Below are 14,014 nucleotides of genomic sequence, written 5' to 3'. Positions count from 1 at the left end.
CAAAAATATCCCTAATCCAAACCCAGACAGAAATGGAAATTAGACCTGTTAGGGAATAAATGAAGCAATTGGAATTTTATGCACAGGACCTTTCCAGGGGAAGCAGTTCTGTGACAAGGCAGAATGAGGAGCTGCAATCACAGGTTCTCAGTTAATATAAAACCCAGGTACTCCCATAACTCCAGAACACAAAGAAACACCACATGTTTCAGCTGCTGCTCAAGGAGAACATTTTAAAGGAATTTGGTGTGTTTATTTATACAAAGTGCAAGCTCAGAAAGGGCTGAGTTGGTGCTTCTGTGCAAGCTTGCTGCTAAAAACAGCCCTTCCCAGCAGGTCAGTGATTAGAGAAACAGCTTTTGGTGGGGGGTACTGAATCATGGTGTGGAGGGAATAAAGCAAACTCCAGCTTCATTTGCCAAGGCAGGCTGTCACCCTGGAGTGGAGCAGAATCACTTCTGATATTGATCAATGGCTTCATTAAAGCTTTGAAGCCTCTGTTTGGCTCCTTCCTCCCCCTCAGTGGTCCCTGCAAGGATCCCAAATCCCTCCCGTGGGTCCCTGCCCACCCCCAGCTCTGAGGCACAGAGTCCCCATCCCATCTGCCCATGGGAACACTCAGCAGTGTTCATCACCATTAAAAATCTCAATATCCACCCTGTCCAGCATGGAACACAGTTCAGATCCCAAGTGTGAATGGCACTGCTTTGTTTTATTTGAAGTGTCTTTACACAATGGAAAGTGCTGGAATGTTGTTCCACATTTTACACATTTATACATCAACAACATCACACTCGATTCTCCTTATAAAACTGTTTCTGAAGGTTTTCCACTTACTCCTACTTACAGCAACTTCTACACTGGGGTAGAAATGAAATAATTTAAAAAACAGAAACACCACAGAGAATCCAACCCAGATTTCTGGAATTTCAAAAATCCACAAGCCTGCTGGATAACACAGGTTTTTGTTGGGTTTTTAACCTTAATTTTAATTCCATGGAACAGTGAGACAGTGAAGCTGGACTTGGAGTGATTTCAATACCTGAAGAGAAACATAAATATCAAACCTGTGATGGACAAACCCCATTTCCCTACCTTTTTACTCTGTCCTATTCCTGCCTCTGGAGCAAGGATTTGCCTGCAGGATCCCACTTTGAAGCTGGTGGCAGGAGGGATCCTGAGCAGGCACAACAGAGTTGAAAACCTCCACATCCATGAGAATCCCTGCCCATTCCTTTTCCCCCTGCTGTCAGTCAAGTGAAAACACTTCTGGAAGTTCAAGAAGCACGTCAGGTACAACTGAAACACACTGAAATGAACCTGAAAAATCTGAATTTCAGAATGATTTCTACACAGGAACATCAGTAGCCTGGTTTGTTCACAAATCATTTTATCTTTTTAAATAGAAAAAAAGAAGAATCTGTCTAGACTAAAAAAGTTTGGCTATAAAATAGCATAAAAGCACAGGAGCAGGTGTTGTTATACCAAGGCATATTTTCCTCCTACTAAAACACTTAACACAAGATCACAAAATCAAAGATCTGTATTCTAAAAGATGCATCCTGGTCTCAGAAGCAGCAGATGCTCTGTCAGACACACAGGAAGCCACACAGAAAAAGTCTTCATGAAAAACAGCAAACAAGGGCTGAAACTGCATAAAAACTGGCTAAGCCAGGCAACTGATTGTCTTTGAAAATACAAAACAGACTGGAGAAGTTAACAATTAACCCGTGGATGTTTTAGCTCCTGCCAGGACCTAACAGTCACTGGATTTATTCAGATGTGGAGGCCGTCCTAAGGACTGGAGAGGAACAAAAAGCCCCAGATTGTCAGAGAGGATCAGACACAACACACTCAACAGCTGGATCCATATTTCACTCTACCACTGTAATTAACTCCTAATTAGGTGTCAGTGCACCACCACAGACAGCAGAGCAGGAGTGTTGGTGATAGACTCTGAGGTTCTTCCTCTGGTGTTCTCCTCCCTGTAGTCACCAACCCCCCCTGAATTCAGCTCCTCTGTGTATTTGTGCCTCATGTCAAACTACAAACACACACCTGGTATTTCTGAGAAAAGCAAAGGTTAACACCTCAGCTGGCAAGGAATCTGAGCAAAGAGAGTGCATTTCACTTGTGTTTAACACTAGATTAACTGGAAGCTGTTGGACAGATCAGCTTTTAACTGCTGTACAAGGAACTTGCTGGAACCCACTCGTGACAGGAGGAGATTATTTCAGCACTTGGAACATCACACTGTACAACAGAGAGCAAAGGGCGACATCGTAAAAACCAAAACACAGCCAGACTCCCTAATTGTCACTATTTCAAGTCAGGTGGATTTGCTACACTCGAGGGGGACTAGTCCCTAAAATTAAAGTGCTTTTCAGAGCATTGGCATCCAAAATCTTGAACATGAGCGACAACTACAAGTCAGATCTGTTGTGACCTATAGCAGCAGCACAGACAGCAACACAGCGCCGGGTGCCTGGTGTCGGTACCACGTGGAGCAGCTCAGCTCTAGCAGGGCATTGTCCCCCCCACCTCCAGGGCACACTCGAAGGCTTTGGAGTCACTCAGGATAGTGGGGGGCGGGTCTGGGCGCCGCGTCTGCAGGATCTTCTGTTTGGGGTTCTTGATCTCCTCCTCCTCCTCCGTCTCACTCTCACACACGTGCACAACCACGCTGGGGGTGGAGTCTGTCCCTGCGTGCAGCTCGTACTTCTCCCCTGAGAGCAGCCAGCAAGAGGCAGGTTAAAAACACCCCCCAGGAAAAGCATTTAGTTCAAAAACCCCTTAATAACTTCAACAACACAGCCAAATAATCATTAATTCCCATCTTTAATGTGCTCAACATCCACTCTTCACCAAGCCTCTGAAATGCCTTAAAACAGTCCCTGTAGCAGTTAAGCACATTTTGAATACATTCAATCTTTTAAATGACATTTAGAGGAAGGGAGAGATGTAAAAAACTCCCAGGAAGACATCAGAACACAAGCAGCAAACACATTTCTAAGTGACATCATTTGTACTGTATATTTCTGTGACATCTGTAAATTAAAAGCTACAAAAGCATTTGAGCACATCAAGCCTCCCCATTTCCTGCTTTTCACAGAAAGCAAACACTACAGGAAGACTTAGAAAGAAGTTGATGATTAAAACCAAAAAGTCCCTATTGGCTTCCAGACATCCTTAATAGCTGGAGCTGCTCATCTGAGAGACTGAGATTGTTCCTTAATCCCAAGGCTCTGACAAAATTCAATATATGGGTGTGATGGAGCCACTCCCTCACAGTCCAGTCCTGTGCTACACTTTCAATCAAATAATTAAGTGATGGATCATTTCCCACAAGAAACATCACATAAGAGAGACTCAGTTTCTTCTCATAAAAAAGGACAAGTAGATAAACTCCCTCAATAACCACTTTTGAAGGGAAATACCAAACAAAGGCAGGTAAATTCCCTACCTGGCCCCAGCTTGGAGACAGCACAGAGCAGGTCATAATTGATCAGAGGAGTTGCATCTTCACTCTGTTTCCATCCCACTGGGGGAGAGGCAGGGGGGGAAATCAGGAACTGTTTCACAGGTTGTGGAGGAAGGAGGTAGGACTTGTCCCCGATTTCACTGGACACCTGCACCTGCAGGCAAAGCCAGGAGACACAAAGCACAAATATTCCTTTTTTATTTGGTGTATTTCCCCACTAACGCACATCCATGTGCTGCACTTAATTCAGCCTGACTTTAAAATCAAAACTAGTTCAGCTCTTGTCCAACACCTCAGGGAGCTGCTGCAGCTCAGAACTTGTGCAGGGGCTGCTGTGGGAGACCTGTGCCACTGCAACAGGGACAAAGCACCTCTCAGAAAGAGACTTTGGGACCCACTAATTTAGTTCCAGGCCCTCTGTGTGTCTGGGGGAAGGTGGTTTGGTCACTGCACAGAGTCTGTCCCAACCAATCTCAGCTCAAGATGAACAAAAAAACTGTGCCCTAAAATTTTGACACAGCTCAGTGCAGAAGAGTGAGGTGATTTCAGATATTTACCCCAAATGAAGCTCATGGGCAAAGGAGGAATAAAGAAACAGAGACAGAGGTACAAGATCTCTGTGTCCCACTGTACCTGTGCAAAGTAAAGCTTCAGCTTCTTCCCGCTGAACTCAGTCTCGTGCAGCTCTATCCGAGCTCGTGCTGCTGCCTCGGGGTTGCTGAAGTTTATCCTCACCCTCCTGAAGCTTTTGAACAGCTGGAACGTCACCTGCTCATCGTAGACTCTGAAAAGTGCTTCAAACCTTTCCTGGAGAGAAGCACAAACATTCTCCAGATGCAAAATGAACATTCTCACTCTGTGAAAAAATATTTTCCTTTATTCTTCTCTCCCAAATCTCATCCGTTTCCTGAATCACCTCAACCTGAACATTCCACGCCTCCCTCCCTGCCTGTAAATCCACACTCAGGGCAGCACAGCTTTGTCTCACTGGTTACTCTGAATTCCAAGAGCAAACCGATGTGAAGGAGCCCAAAAACTCTGAATACACAAAGTGCCACCTAGTGAGAGCTGCTCAGAGGTGCAGGTCTCCAGAAATACTGGTACTTGCACACGATTTTCATCAAGGGTCTACAGAAATACTCTGCAAATCAGGTACTTTTTGCATTAGATAAACCAAAGTATTGATTATGTAAGGAAAATGTCAAAATTATCAGCATGAGTAAGAGAATACAAGATTTTTGTCTCTTCCACAGTAAACACAAAACCAAAAAAACTGAGAAAATATCCATGGTTTATTGAACATGAAATCTTATCCTCAAGTTCTTTAAAGACTGGTAATTGCGTTGGCATAAAAATCAATTTCATAGTTCTGAAACCAAATTAATAATTTTCAATTATGAAATTCAATTAATTTACCAGCTCTCTGATCCGCCTCATTTACAGATTTTTTTTTTCCCACATGTAAATGCTGCAGGAAATCTCCTGGTGTACATTTTCATCCACTGTAAAAAGTCAGATTTAAATCCATGGATGAGAAGTCTCCAAGAAATCTCTTTGCAGTTTTAGTTACTAAGTTCTGATAATATTCTCTTATTCAGTGATCTACATAAGCCAATAGGCAGAAGAGGAATCCTCAATGAAAATCTCTTTCCAGGGACCACAGTTAATTTGTCTGACTCAAACAGACTCAGATCTCTCCCAAAAATCCTGATAATGGTTATTAAAACAATGACAGGTTCAGTTAAACAGCACTGAAGAAACTCTTCAGATGATGCCCATGTTTGCTTTAACACAAATAATGTTTTTTTGCACCATTTTCTCCAACCCACAAAACATCAGGGTCCTTATTAAATCACAAAACCTCTTCCTGCTGCACAAAGGCCAAATTTTGTACCTGACAAACACAGAATTGCAACTGAGTGGCTCAACCCTGCAGCAGAGAAGAGTGAGGATGTTCCAGTCCTGCCATTCCCCCCACAAAGGGAATATCTGAGAATGAAACAAGATGTTCTTTTACCCTGTCTGCATTTCTCACCTTCTGCTCTTTGAACTAAACTGGATAAAACACTTCCAGGTGCAATGTGAAAGGCCAAATTCTTTAATGAGTTCAAACCAAAATGCTGCCACATCTCCCTGGACACACCTGGGATGCAAGGACAATGAGGGAATTCTTTCATGTAATGGAACTCATTATTCCTGATGCTCTTGGAAGCAAATGGAATTAAGATTTGACTGAATAAAATGCTAACAGGCCAGATAAAATTTACTTTATGACAAGGTCTTCATAAGCCACTTTCAAGGTGTTCAACACAAATCCTGCAAATTTCATCGTTTTATCACTCTTATAACAGGATCCTTGCCTTGAAATAAAATATTGATGTTGGCAGATTTTATTTTTAATTTTTACCAATTTAATAATAATTTTTTTAAAACTTCAGATTTTATTTAAATCTGCCTTTGGATGTTGTATCATGATGTTTGGCTAAAGAGAAAAAAAATAATAATCAGAAGAGCTTTTCACTGGAGCAGCATTATTCTTTATTAACAGTTTCCAAGGCCAGAGAAGTGTGGTATTATCTGCCTTGGGTAACTGCTCTGAGCTTCCCAGGAAAATACTCTGGGTTGGGTTTTTCCCTCAGTTATAATGTGCATTAATACACTGAAAATCTGGACAAAAATATTCAATAGAACACTGAGAACACCTCAGGCTCCTTCCTCCTTACCTTCTCCTCCTGTACCTCGAACACGGCCTCGTGAACACTGCAAGCGAAGAGTGAGGTAGGCAAGTCACTTAAATCCATCATCTCTTCCAAATCCTCTTCATTTTCACCAAAAATCATCTGTTCCTCCTCCTCCTGGTCGCTGCTGTACAGGTCTGACTGGCTGTCACTCCAGGACTTCATGGAATCCCTGAGCATCCTTCCCCCCCAGCAGCTCCTGCTCAGGTGCCAGCTTCCAACAGGGCCCTGCCAGCCAAAAATCCAAACCCAAATGTCAGGATACCACATCTTCCTGCTCCCACTGTTAAAATTCACAAAGAACAACAGGAACCAACATGAAATTCGTTCTGTCCCCCACGAATCAGCAGCACCACGTCCTCCTGCTGAGGATGGAGGGAGGACTCTGCTGTTCCATCAAAAGGAAGATAAAGTCACCCCATCAAGAAACTGCAATTTCGCCTCTCTTTATTCTGACAGGAATCCAAAATGACAGCACTGTTCTAGAAGCTCTTCTGCATGGCACACTTCACACTGAGCAACAATTTCTTGTTTAATCATTAAAACCATTTCCTGGCTAATCAGAGCAGTCCTCTGGTATCTGAAAAAATAACTTTATTTCATCAATGAGAGCACGTGGACAAAGTTAAATCATCTCTCCAAACCAACCAAAATCTGAAACCTCCTGATGTAAATAAATGTCCTTCTTCTACACCTTTCCCATAGGTAAGAGTACCTACAGACAGGAGTAGACACATCAAGGAAGACAAAAAAATGCAAAGAAGCAAGAGACTAAATAGAAATAAAAAAGATTTTACTGGAGTGGACCTTCCCCTGCAAAACTCCTGAGGTTATCACACTGCCGTGTGTTGAGAGAAAAAAACAGTAACTGCACCAGACCTGGGTTTGGAAAGAGTGATAATTTGTGACACAACACTAAAAAAAAGGCAAGTAAATACATGATGTGTCATTGGCAATGATCTCATTTGAATATTTGCCTAATGAGGGGGGATTAACTGGGTTAATGACAGTGAGTGCCCAAGTCACGCCATCCCAAACCCATGCACACATCTGGGGATCTCAGCTCTGCTGCCCAGCACGGCAGGAAGGATGGAAATCTGGGAAAACAGGCAGCTGGTGGAAATCTCAGTTCTTGCTGATTCATACAAGGAGGGAAAAAAAAGGAACAAAAATGCACCAAAATGGTGAAAACAAAAGGCACCATCTGGCTCTGAGGAGATCTGGGCTCATCCAAACAGCAGCAGGACAGACACCCACGTCCAGCCACGCTCTGGAGCAACATTCCAGCCTTGGCCCTGGTCCTGATCCCACATTCCTGAGGGATCAAAGCACCCAACCACAAACACTGCTCCCAACACCTGCTCTTCCAACAGCCCAAAGAACGGGGAGACCTCCAACAAGGACAGAGCAACACTGGCAGAAGAAAAGGAGAGTTTGGAAAGTAAACTCAAATGCTTGAATGAATGGTGAATCAAACACAGAGTGAGGAACACACAGAGCAACTCGAAATTTGGTCAAGTGAGGCTGTCTGAGCCTCACTGCAAAACAAAGTCAGGGCAGCAGTGACATTAAACCAAATCCAGGTGTGACAGCTCAGCACAGAGTGCTCCTGCAGAGAGCACTGGGCTATAGAAACTACTGCAATTATATTGTATTTTAAAATTAAGATTTCATCATAGTTCTGTCCTTTTTAATCATATACCTACATGGTTAATTCTATTTTTTCTTTCCTCAGATAACTGATTTTTCATTACTTCACCCAAATCAATTCAAAACACCTGAATACAGAGCAAGGCAAAAATCTCCAACAGCCCCCTGACATCAGGATGAGACAGGTGAGACTCATGTATGAATATTAATTAAGAAGTAGTGTGAGAAACAGCCCTGCCAGAAGTGTTATTTGAACAGACTGGGTAGAACTATTTACTGTGCAATTATTAGAAAGCATCAAAATCAGAAAAAGGACATGATAAACTTGACAGGTACAGGAATGTGATTATCAGTGCAACAGCCAAACTGCTCTGCTTCAGCAAAAAGGGAATTTCTTCACTTACCTTCTTGGAAAGGTGAGAGATTCCTATTTATAAATTGTCTGATATGAATGGAGATATGCAAATCTTAGTTATTTATTACAATCAGCTTATTCTTATCATAGTAATAACAGCAATAAAATTATAAGCAATTTCATTGCAATACTTATTAGCAAACTATTGGATCACTTGCTCCATCACAGATTTCATATTAAACAGCACAATTTAAAGGAGCCCAAGAACTAAAGGCACTGGGATCAGACCTTTCACTAAGTCCTTTCTTTTGAGCATTAATACCTGCTTATCATTTAAATACCAGCTAACAGGGAAATGCTTCTAAACAAACTCCCCAAGTTCTCAGAAAGCTGAAAATCATCTGAAATGAAAGCAAAGCAGCTTCTGCCGTGGGGAGCTGTAGCTCTTCACCGGCACAGGCAGCACCGGGGAGTTTTCCTTGGCATCCTGTGGACCAGCAGCTCATTCACAGTCACATCCCATCTCTCAAGGAATGCAAGGACTGGAAACGGCGTGGCAATTTCCACAGGAACAGTTCGATCTGCTCTGATAGGGAGCGCACAGGAAAAAAATTCTTCCCTGGGAGGATGGGGAGGCGCTGGCACAGGGTGCCCAGAGCAGCTGGGGCTGTCCCTGGATCCCTGGCAGTGCCCAAGGCCAGGCTGGACCGGGCTGGGAGCAATTTGGGACAGTGGAAGTGGCCCTGCCACGGATGAGCTTTAAGCCTTCCCACCCAAACCATTCCACGATTCCAAACCCTGCGGCCGATCCCGCAGACCCCACGGAGCTGCCCTGGCGGGACAAACCCGGGGCGGGGCCGGATCCTTGGCTGCGAATATTCTTTAATTCAAAACCCCAAACCCTCGATCTCCGCCCTGAAAGAGGATGAAAACAACTTCCCCGCCCGTAGCCACGGCCCTGCCCCGCCGGCGGGGCCGCGTCTCAGCTCACCTGAGGACCGCTGTGCCTGAGGGGCGGCGGGAGCGCGCGGCGTCCGTGTGGGGCGGCGGGAGCGCGCGCTGTCCGTGTGGGGCGGCGGGAGCGCGCGGCGTCCGTGTGGGGCGGCGGGAGCGCGCGGCGTCCGTGTGGGGCGGCGGGAGCGCGCGGCGTCCGTGTGGGGCGGCGGGAGCGCGCGGTGTCCGTGTGGGGCGGCGGGAGCGCGCGGTGTCCGTGTGGGGCGGCGGGAGCGCGCAGCGCCCGCGGCTCCCGGGGCGGGGCGGCGGCGGGAACGCGCCTGCGCGCGCGTCCCCCCCCTCCCCCGCCCCCCCCGCGGCTCCTCCGGGAGCTGAGGGAGGGTGTGAGGGGGGTCGGTGACCCGGATGGAGAGAGGGAAAGGAGGGGATGAGAGAGGGAGGGAGGGATGAGGGAAAGGAGGGGATGAGAGAGGGAGGGAGGGAAGGCGGGAGGGAGTGGGGGGCTCTGCGCATGCCCCGGCTCCGCTGAGGGGTCGCGGCGGGCGCGCCCCGCGGGTCGGGTCCCCTGAGGGGCCGCGCGGTCCCGGCCCCGCCGCCGCCTCCCCCGGGGCGTTTCAGGCGCCTCAAAAGCGCTCTGGGGACACTTGCGGAGCTGTTTGTATGGCACTGATCCAGCCCTGGAGAGGCGGTGGGAGCCCCACGGTCACTGTGGGAATGACTGAGCTCAGAGCGATGAGAATTTATTTTAAAATGCTGCAAATCGCCCTCGGAGCAGCTTCCGGACGAGGGGTTAGTGGAGGAAGGAGCTGCCCAGAGCAGCCCTGGCAGTGTCCCAGGTCAGCCTTGACAGTGGGAGATGTCCCTGCCCATGGCTGGGGTGGCACTGGATGGGCTTTAAGGTCCCTTCCCACCCAAACCAGTCTGGGATTCCGTGATTGCTGTGCTGGCATTAATCAGGATGGCTCTGCCATCAGCCTCGGCCACCTGCCAGCTGGGAACAGTGACAGTTCGTGTCCTCCTCAGAGTAAATCACAGCTTAATCCAGCCATGAGATGGTTTCAGCCAGCCATCATCTGAGCTGGGTGATACATCGGTGCCTGTGCACATTTACTGCTAAAGAAAACACAAACCAACATCCTTTCTTTGGTTTTTCACAAAAAAAACCCCACACAAAACTATTAAATTTCACTGACACGAACATTGAGTTCAACAGCTTTGTCCTCACTTGGAAAGACAGAAGACAGCGTGGGTTTGTGATATAAGTAGTGAAAATTCTGTGGCTGAAATAATTTTCTTTTAAATTTCAGAAACAGGCAGAGATGCTGAGCTTCTCTACCAGGTGATTTGTCTACCTTTCCCTCATAAGAAAAAAAGCCCAGCAGATCTCTAGGAAGGTAAGATCAGTCTCCCCTGTCCAGGTCAAGGGATTCTGCTGTTTAGATGCAGTGCAAATTCAGGTGGTAACAGGTTACCCTCCATCCTCAGCCCTCCCTTGCTGCAATCTCCTGCTTTATCGATCCAATACCACATTTTCCTCCCTGGCCAACAATAGATTCTGCTTTAATACCTCTAACTCCAACATTTGTGTCTATTTCAGTGCCATTTTAAACACTCTGTCTCTGGCAATAACACCTCGTTTGTAGCATTCCTGTAACACTCCTGACATCAGTGGCACATCTTTGTATCAGCACTTAAAACACTTGTAATATAACCCACTAAGCCTTGAATGGTGGATGTTAAAGTACTACCACATTGATCAGAAATTCTGGGAGCTGGGGAATCCAGGGATTCAGTGAAGTGCAGCTCCAGCACCGAGGCTGCCCTTTGGCTTTTTTGTCTTTTCTCCTTTTGTGGTTTGGGACCCCAAGAGATACATTTAAAGTATCCTGAGGGTCCTCTGCTTCTCTCCATGGACTGTAAATCCATCTGGAAGGTGTTAATTAGGTTGGCAAGCAGTCGATTAAGCTCAATTGCTGCTTTTCTGTGTCTCTTAGTGCAGTCCTGCATCCCAGACACGGTGCACTGTGGCTGAGGGATGACACCTCCCACAGCAGAGCATTCCCAGCTATTAGCAGAGGGCTCAGATGTCTCAGAAAAGCTCAATTTCAGTAAAAAACCAGCACTAGTCAGGCCACCAAAAATACAATGATTTTCAGTTTGTGTCCCCCCCCCCCCTTCTCTGGATTGCAATTTCAAGCTCTTCAAAATATGTAATGCTGAATATTTTTTTCAAAGCCCTGTAAAATGAAGTTTTAAAAGTAAATTGCACAATTCCTACAACTGACCCCAAATATGTGGAGACTCCTGTGAAACTGGGAGCATTTTAGTAATACTGTAACAATCTGCATTTCACTTACAAGCATCTTGTTAAAAACAGACAGAACTCTTTTAATACACACTTTAGTCAACTAAATCTGTCTTAACTTCTCCCAAGACATTTTTTGGTCAATTAGAGCTCTACCAGAAGCATGGAGCAAGCCAGAATTCCATATGTTTTACCACAATCTTTTATTCAAAGTTTGGTTTCATTTGTCTTGCCTGAAAGACAAATAGAATTAAACAGACATGCAACATTGCCTGTGAAAAATGAAGCAATTGTTTATAGTGCAAGAGTGTAAAGCTTGATTTATTTACACATTTTAAGGTGAACAGGAGAACATTGTAGGCAGATCATTTTATACATTCAGCTGTGCTCCACAGAGTTAGGTTACACAGAAAATACACACTGAGGATGTTTTAAGTGCTCTGGTGCATCGAGAAGCCACACAGGGTGGAGGCAAGAGATGTCAGTTCACACTGGGTAAAGAACCCAGGGGATGAATCCAAGGAGCTGGAACAGCTCCTGGTGCTGAGAAACCCTTCCCATTTGGAATCTGGGGATGCAAGGGTCCTGCATGAGCCCTGCAATGTTGACATTCACTGATCAGAGTCTGCTGTACAACACTTAAATAATTTTTCACCCTGGAATGTGGCACAGGACTCCTCTAAACCTTCCTGTGCTGCTCAGCTGTAAATATTTGCTGCAATTCCAAGCATGGCCATTGTCACCTCAGACTAACAAATATTCTGTGAAAAGCTCAGTGTGAGGGTGCAAAACCCTTCCTATTTCAGCTTCTCTGGACCAGAAGGGAGGTGAAGAGTTTAATTCACTCCTGAAAGTGTCAGAAGGAGCACAGAACTCCTACAGTCAAGTTTAAACAAGATCCTTGGTTTCTCTGGGCCCTGTTCATGCCTTTTCTCATACTGAAGAGCACAAAATACCATTTTTAGAAGATTGGGAGAAAAAGTAAGAAAGAGGGAAGTGCATAAAACAAAACAACAAACAAAACCAACCCCATTTTAGGATTCCAGTGTTAAACAGCAGCAGCAAAAAAAAAGGAATGAGTGAGGTGCAGTCCCTCAGTCCTACCCCTACATCAATCATGGAGCTGAGGCCCATGGCCCAAGGAACACCCCAGGCTCCACTGCTGTGGCACAATAATCAGAAATATTGTGATTTATGTGCTGTAGAAACAGACACCACCTCCAGTGGAGGCCTCTGGCAGGAAGTTTCAAGAAGCAAACAAAGAGAGATTTCCCTGTGGCTGCAGGTAAAGGGAACTGTCATTATTAAGTAGAATTATTTGAGCACACAGGGACTGTGTAAATAAAACATGGTTATGTAAAGATTTGGAGCAAGACTTGCCTTTAGAATGTTTGCAAAGAAAGGGCCAAACCCACACAATAACACAAAAGCTCAGCTTGTGATTGGGGGCAGTTTCACTCAGAGAAGGGCTGACACCTGAGGGCTCTGTGCAGGCAGCAAGGTCAGGAATTGGGCTCAGGCTCAGGAGAACTGGGGAGTTTGCAGCAAAAGCACCCCTGAACCAGGCCAGAGAGCAGCCTGCAAGGGAGGCACAGCCACCTCACCATCCCCTGGCACATCTCTCAGGATGGCAGGGCCTGTGCTGAGGAGGAAAACCCAAAGCAGGCATTTATGGCTGCCAAGTCTGGGCTCCAGTCACCTGCTGGGTTTAAACCCTGCAGAGAACTGGGACCACTGCACTGTCACACACAGGACCATCCTGATCTGGATGCCAGCAGACAAACGTTTAGACCCTTCTGATGAATTATTTTATTAATTCACCTAATTAACCACACAGAATACTGCCATGGAACAAGAGTGTGGGGTAGCACAGCTTGTTTTCAGACTGTTCTGTGCCTGCAGAACCAATAGGTCAGAACAGGTTGATTAAATGGGAAGAGATAAGGAAAGGCAGCATTCCCATTCAGCCTTCCTGCACTGCTTCATTCTGCATTGTTAGTGAACAACTGCTGCCCATAAATTCACCAACAGTCGATGACCACATCCAAAGGCAGTAAATCAGTGTCACTGCACCCCAGCAAGATGAATGCTCTGGCAGCAGGAGCCCATTAACATCCATATCTTGCTTAATCACAACTAAAGTATTGAGGGTGAAAGGAAAGCTGATATTTCTTGAGGTTCCCTAAGTTCCAGTGCAGGGGATGCCACTGATAAGATCTGAATTGTGCCCAGCTGGTGAAGAAATCTGGGTACAGCCCCAGGGCACCTCCCCTGTGCAGGGAGAAGGTTATTTTTCTAAGCTGCACAAAAATTCTAAAGCAATCCAAAATATGCCCAGATTGAATCAATCTGCAGAGCTGGCAAAGCAACCAAATGCAAAGGAACAGTTCTGTTGTCATTTACAACAACAAGAACCTGGAATAATCATGTAGAGGTCAGGGGAGTTGTTGGGAATGTCTGGCAGTGGGAACAGAAACTGGCCATGAGTCAATTTAACAAATAAAAATTAAAATAAATAAATGCAGAAAGAC

At 45.6% G+C, this 14,014-nt stretch overlaps 1 protein-coding gene across 3 annotated transcripts; it reads right to left on the bottom strand.

Annotated features, from left to right (window-relative positions):
- Window positions 1–693: 693 nt before the first annotated feature.
- On the bottom strand, window positions 694–9,480 carry RCAN3 (RCAN family member 3). Of its 3 annotated transcripts, XM_058856657.1 has the most exons (7): window positions 9,216–9,480; window positions 8,274–8,311; window positions 7,273–7,354; window positions 6,205–6,450; window positions 4,115–4,288; window positions 3,464–3,635; window positions 694–2,726 (listed from the first exon to the last, which is right to left on the bottom strand). In XM_058856657.1, the coding sequence occupies exons 4-7, from the start codon at window positions 6,397–6,399 to the stop codon at window positions 2,518–2,520; spliced, it is 750 nt and encodes a 249-aa protein (XP_058712640.1). In that variant the 5' UTR covers window positions 6,400–6,450; window positions 7,273–7,354; window positions 8,274–8,311; window positions 9,216–9,480; the 3' UTR covers window positions 694–2,517. The 3 variants fall into 3 exon arrangements, with proteins under 3 accessions (XP_058712640.1, XP_058712639.1, XP_058712638.1); XM_058856656.1 differs by lacking the exon at window positions 7,273–7,354 and having other exon boundaries at window positions 6,205–6,447; XM_058856655.1 differs by lacking the exons at window positions 7,273–7,354; window positions 8,274–8,311 and having other exon boundaries at window positions 6,205–6,447.
- Window positions 9,481–14,014: the final 4,534 nt, after the last annotated feature.

This window comes from Poecile atricapillus, chromosome 24, assembly GCF_030490865.1.
Source record: "Poecile atricapillus isolate bPoeAtr1 chromosome 24, bPoeAtr1.hap1, whole genome shotgun sequence".
NCBI lineage: Eukaryota > Metazoa > Chordata > Aves > Passeriformes > Paridae > Poecile > Poecile atricapillus.
This window is presented reverse-complemented; position numbering and strand designations above follow the sequence as displayed.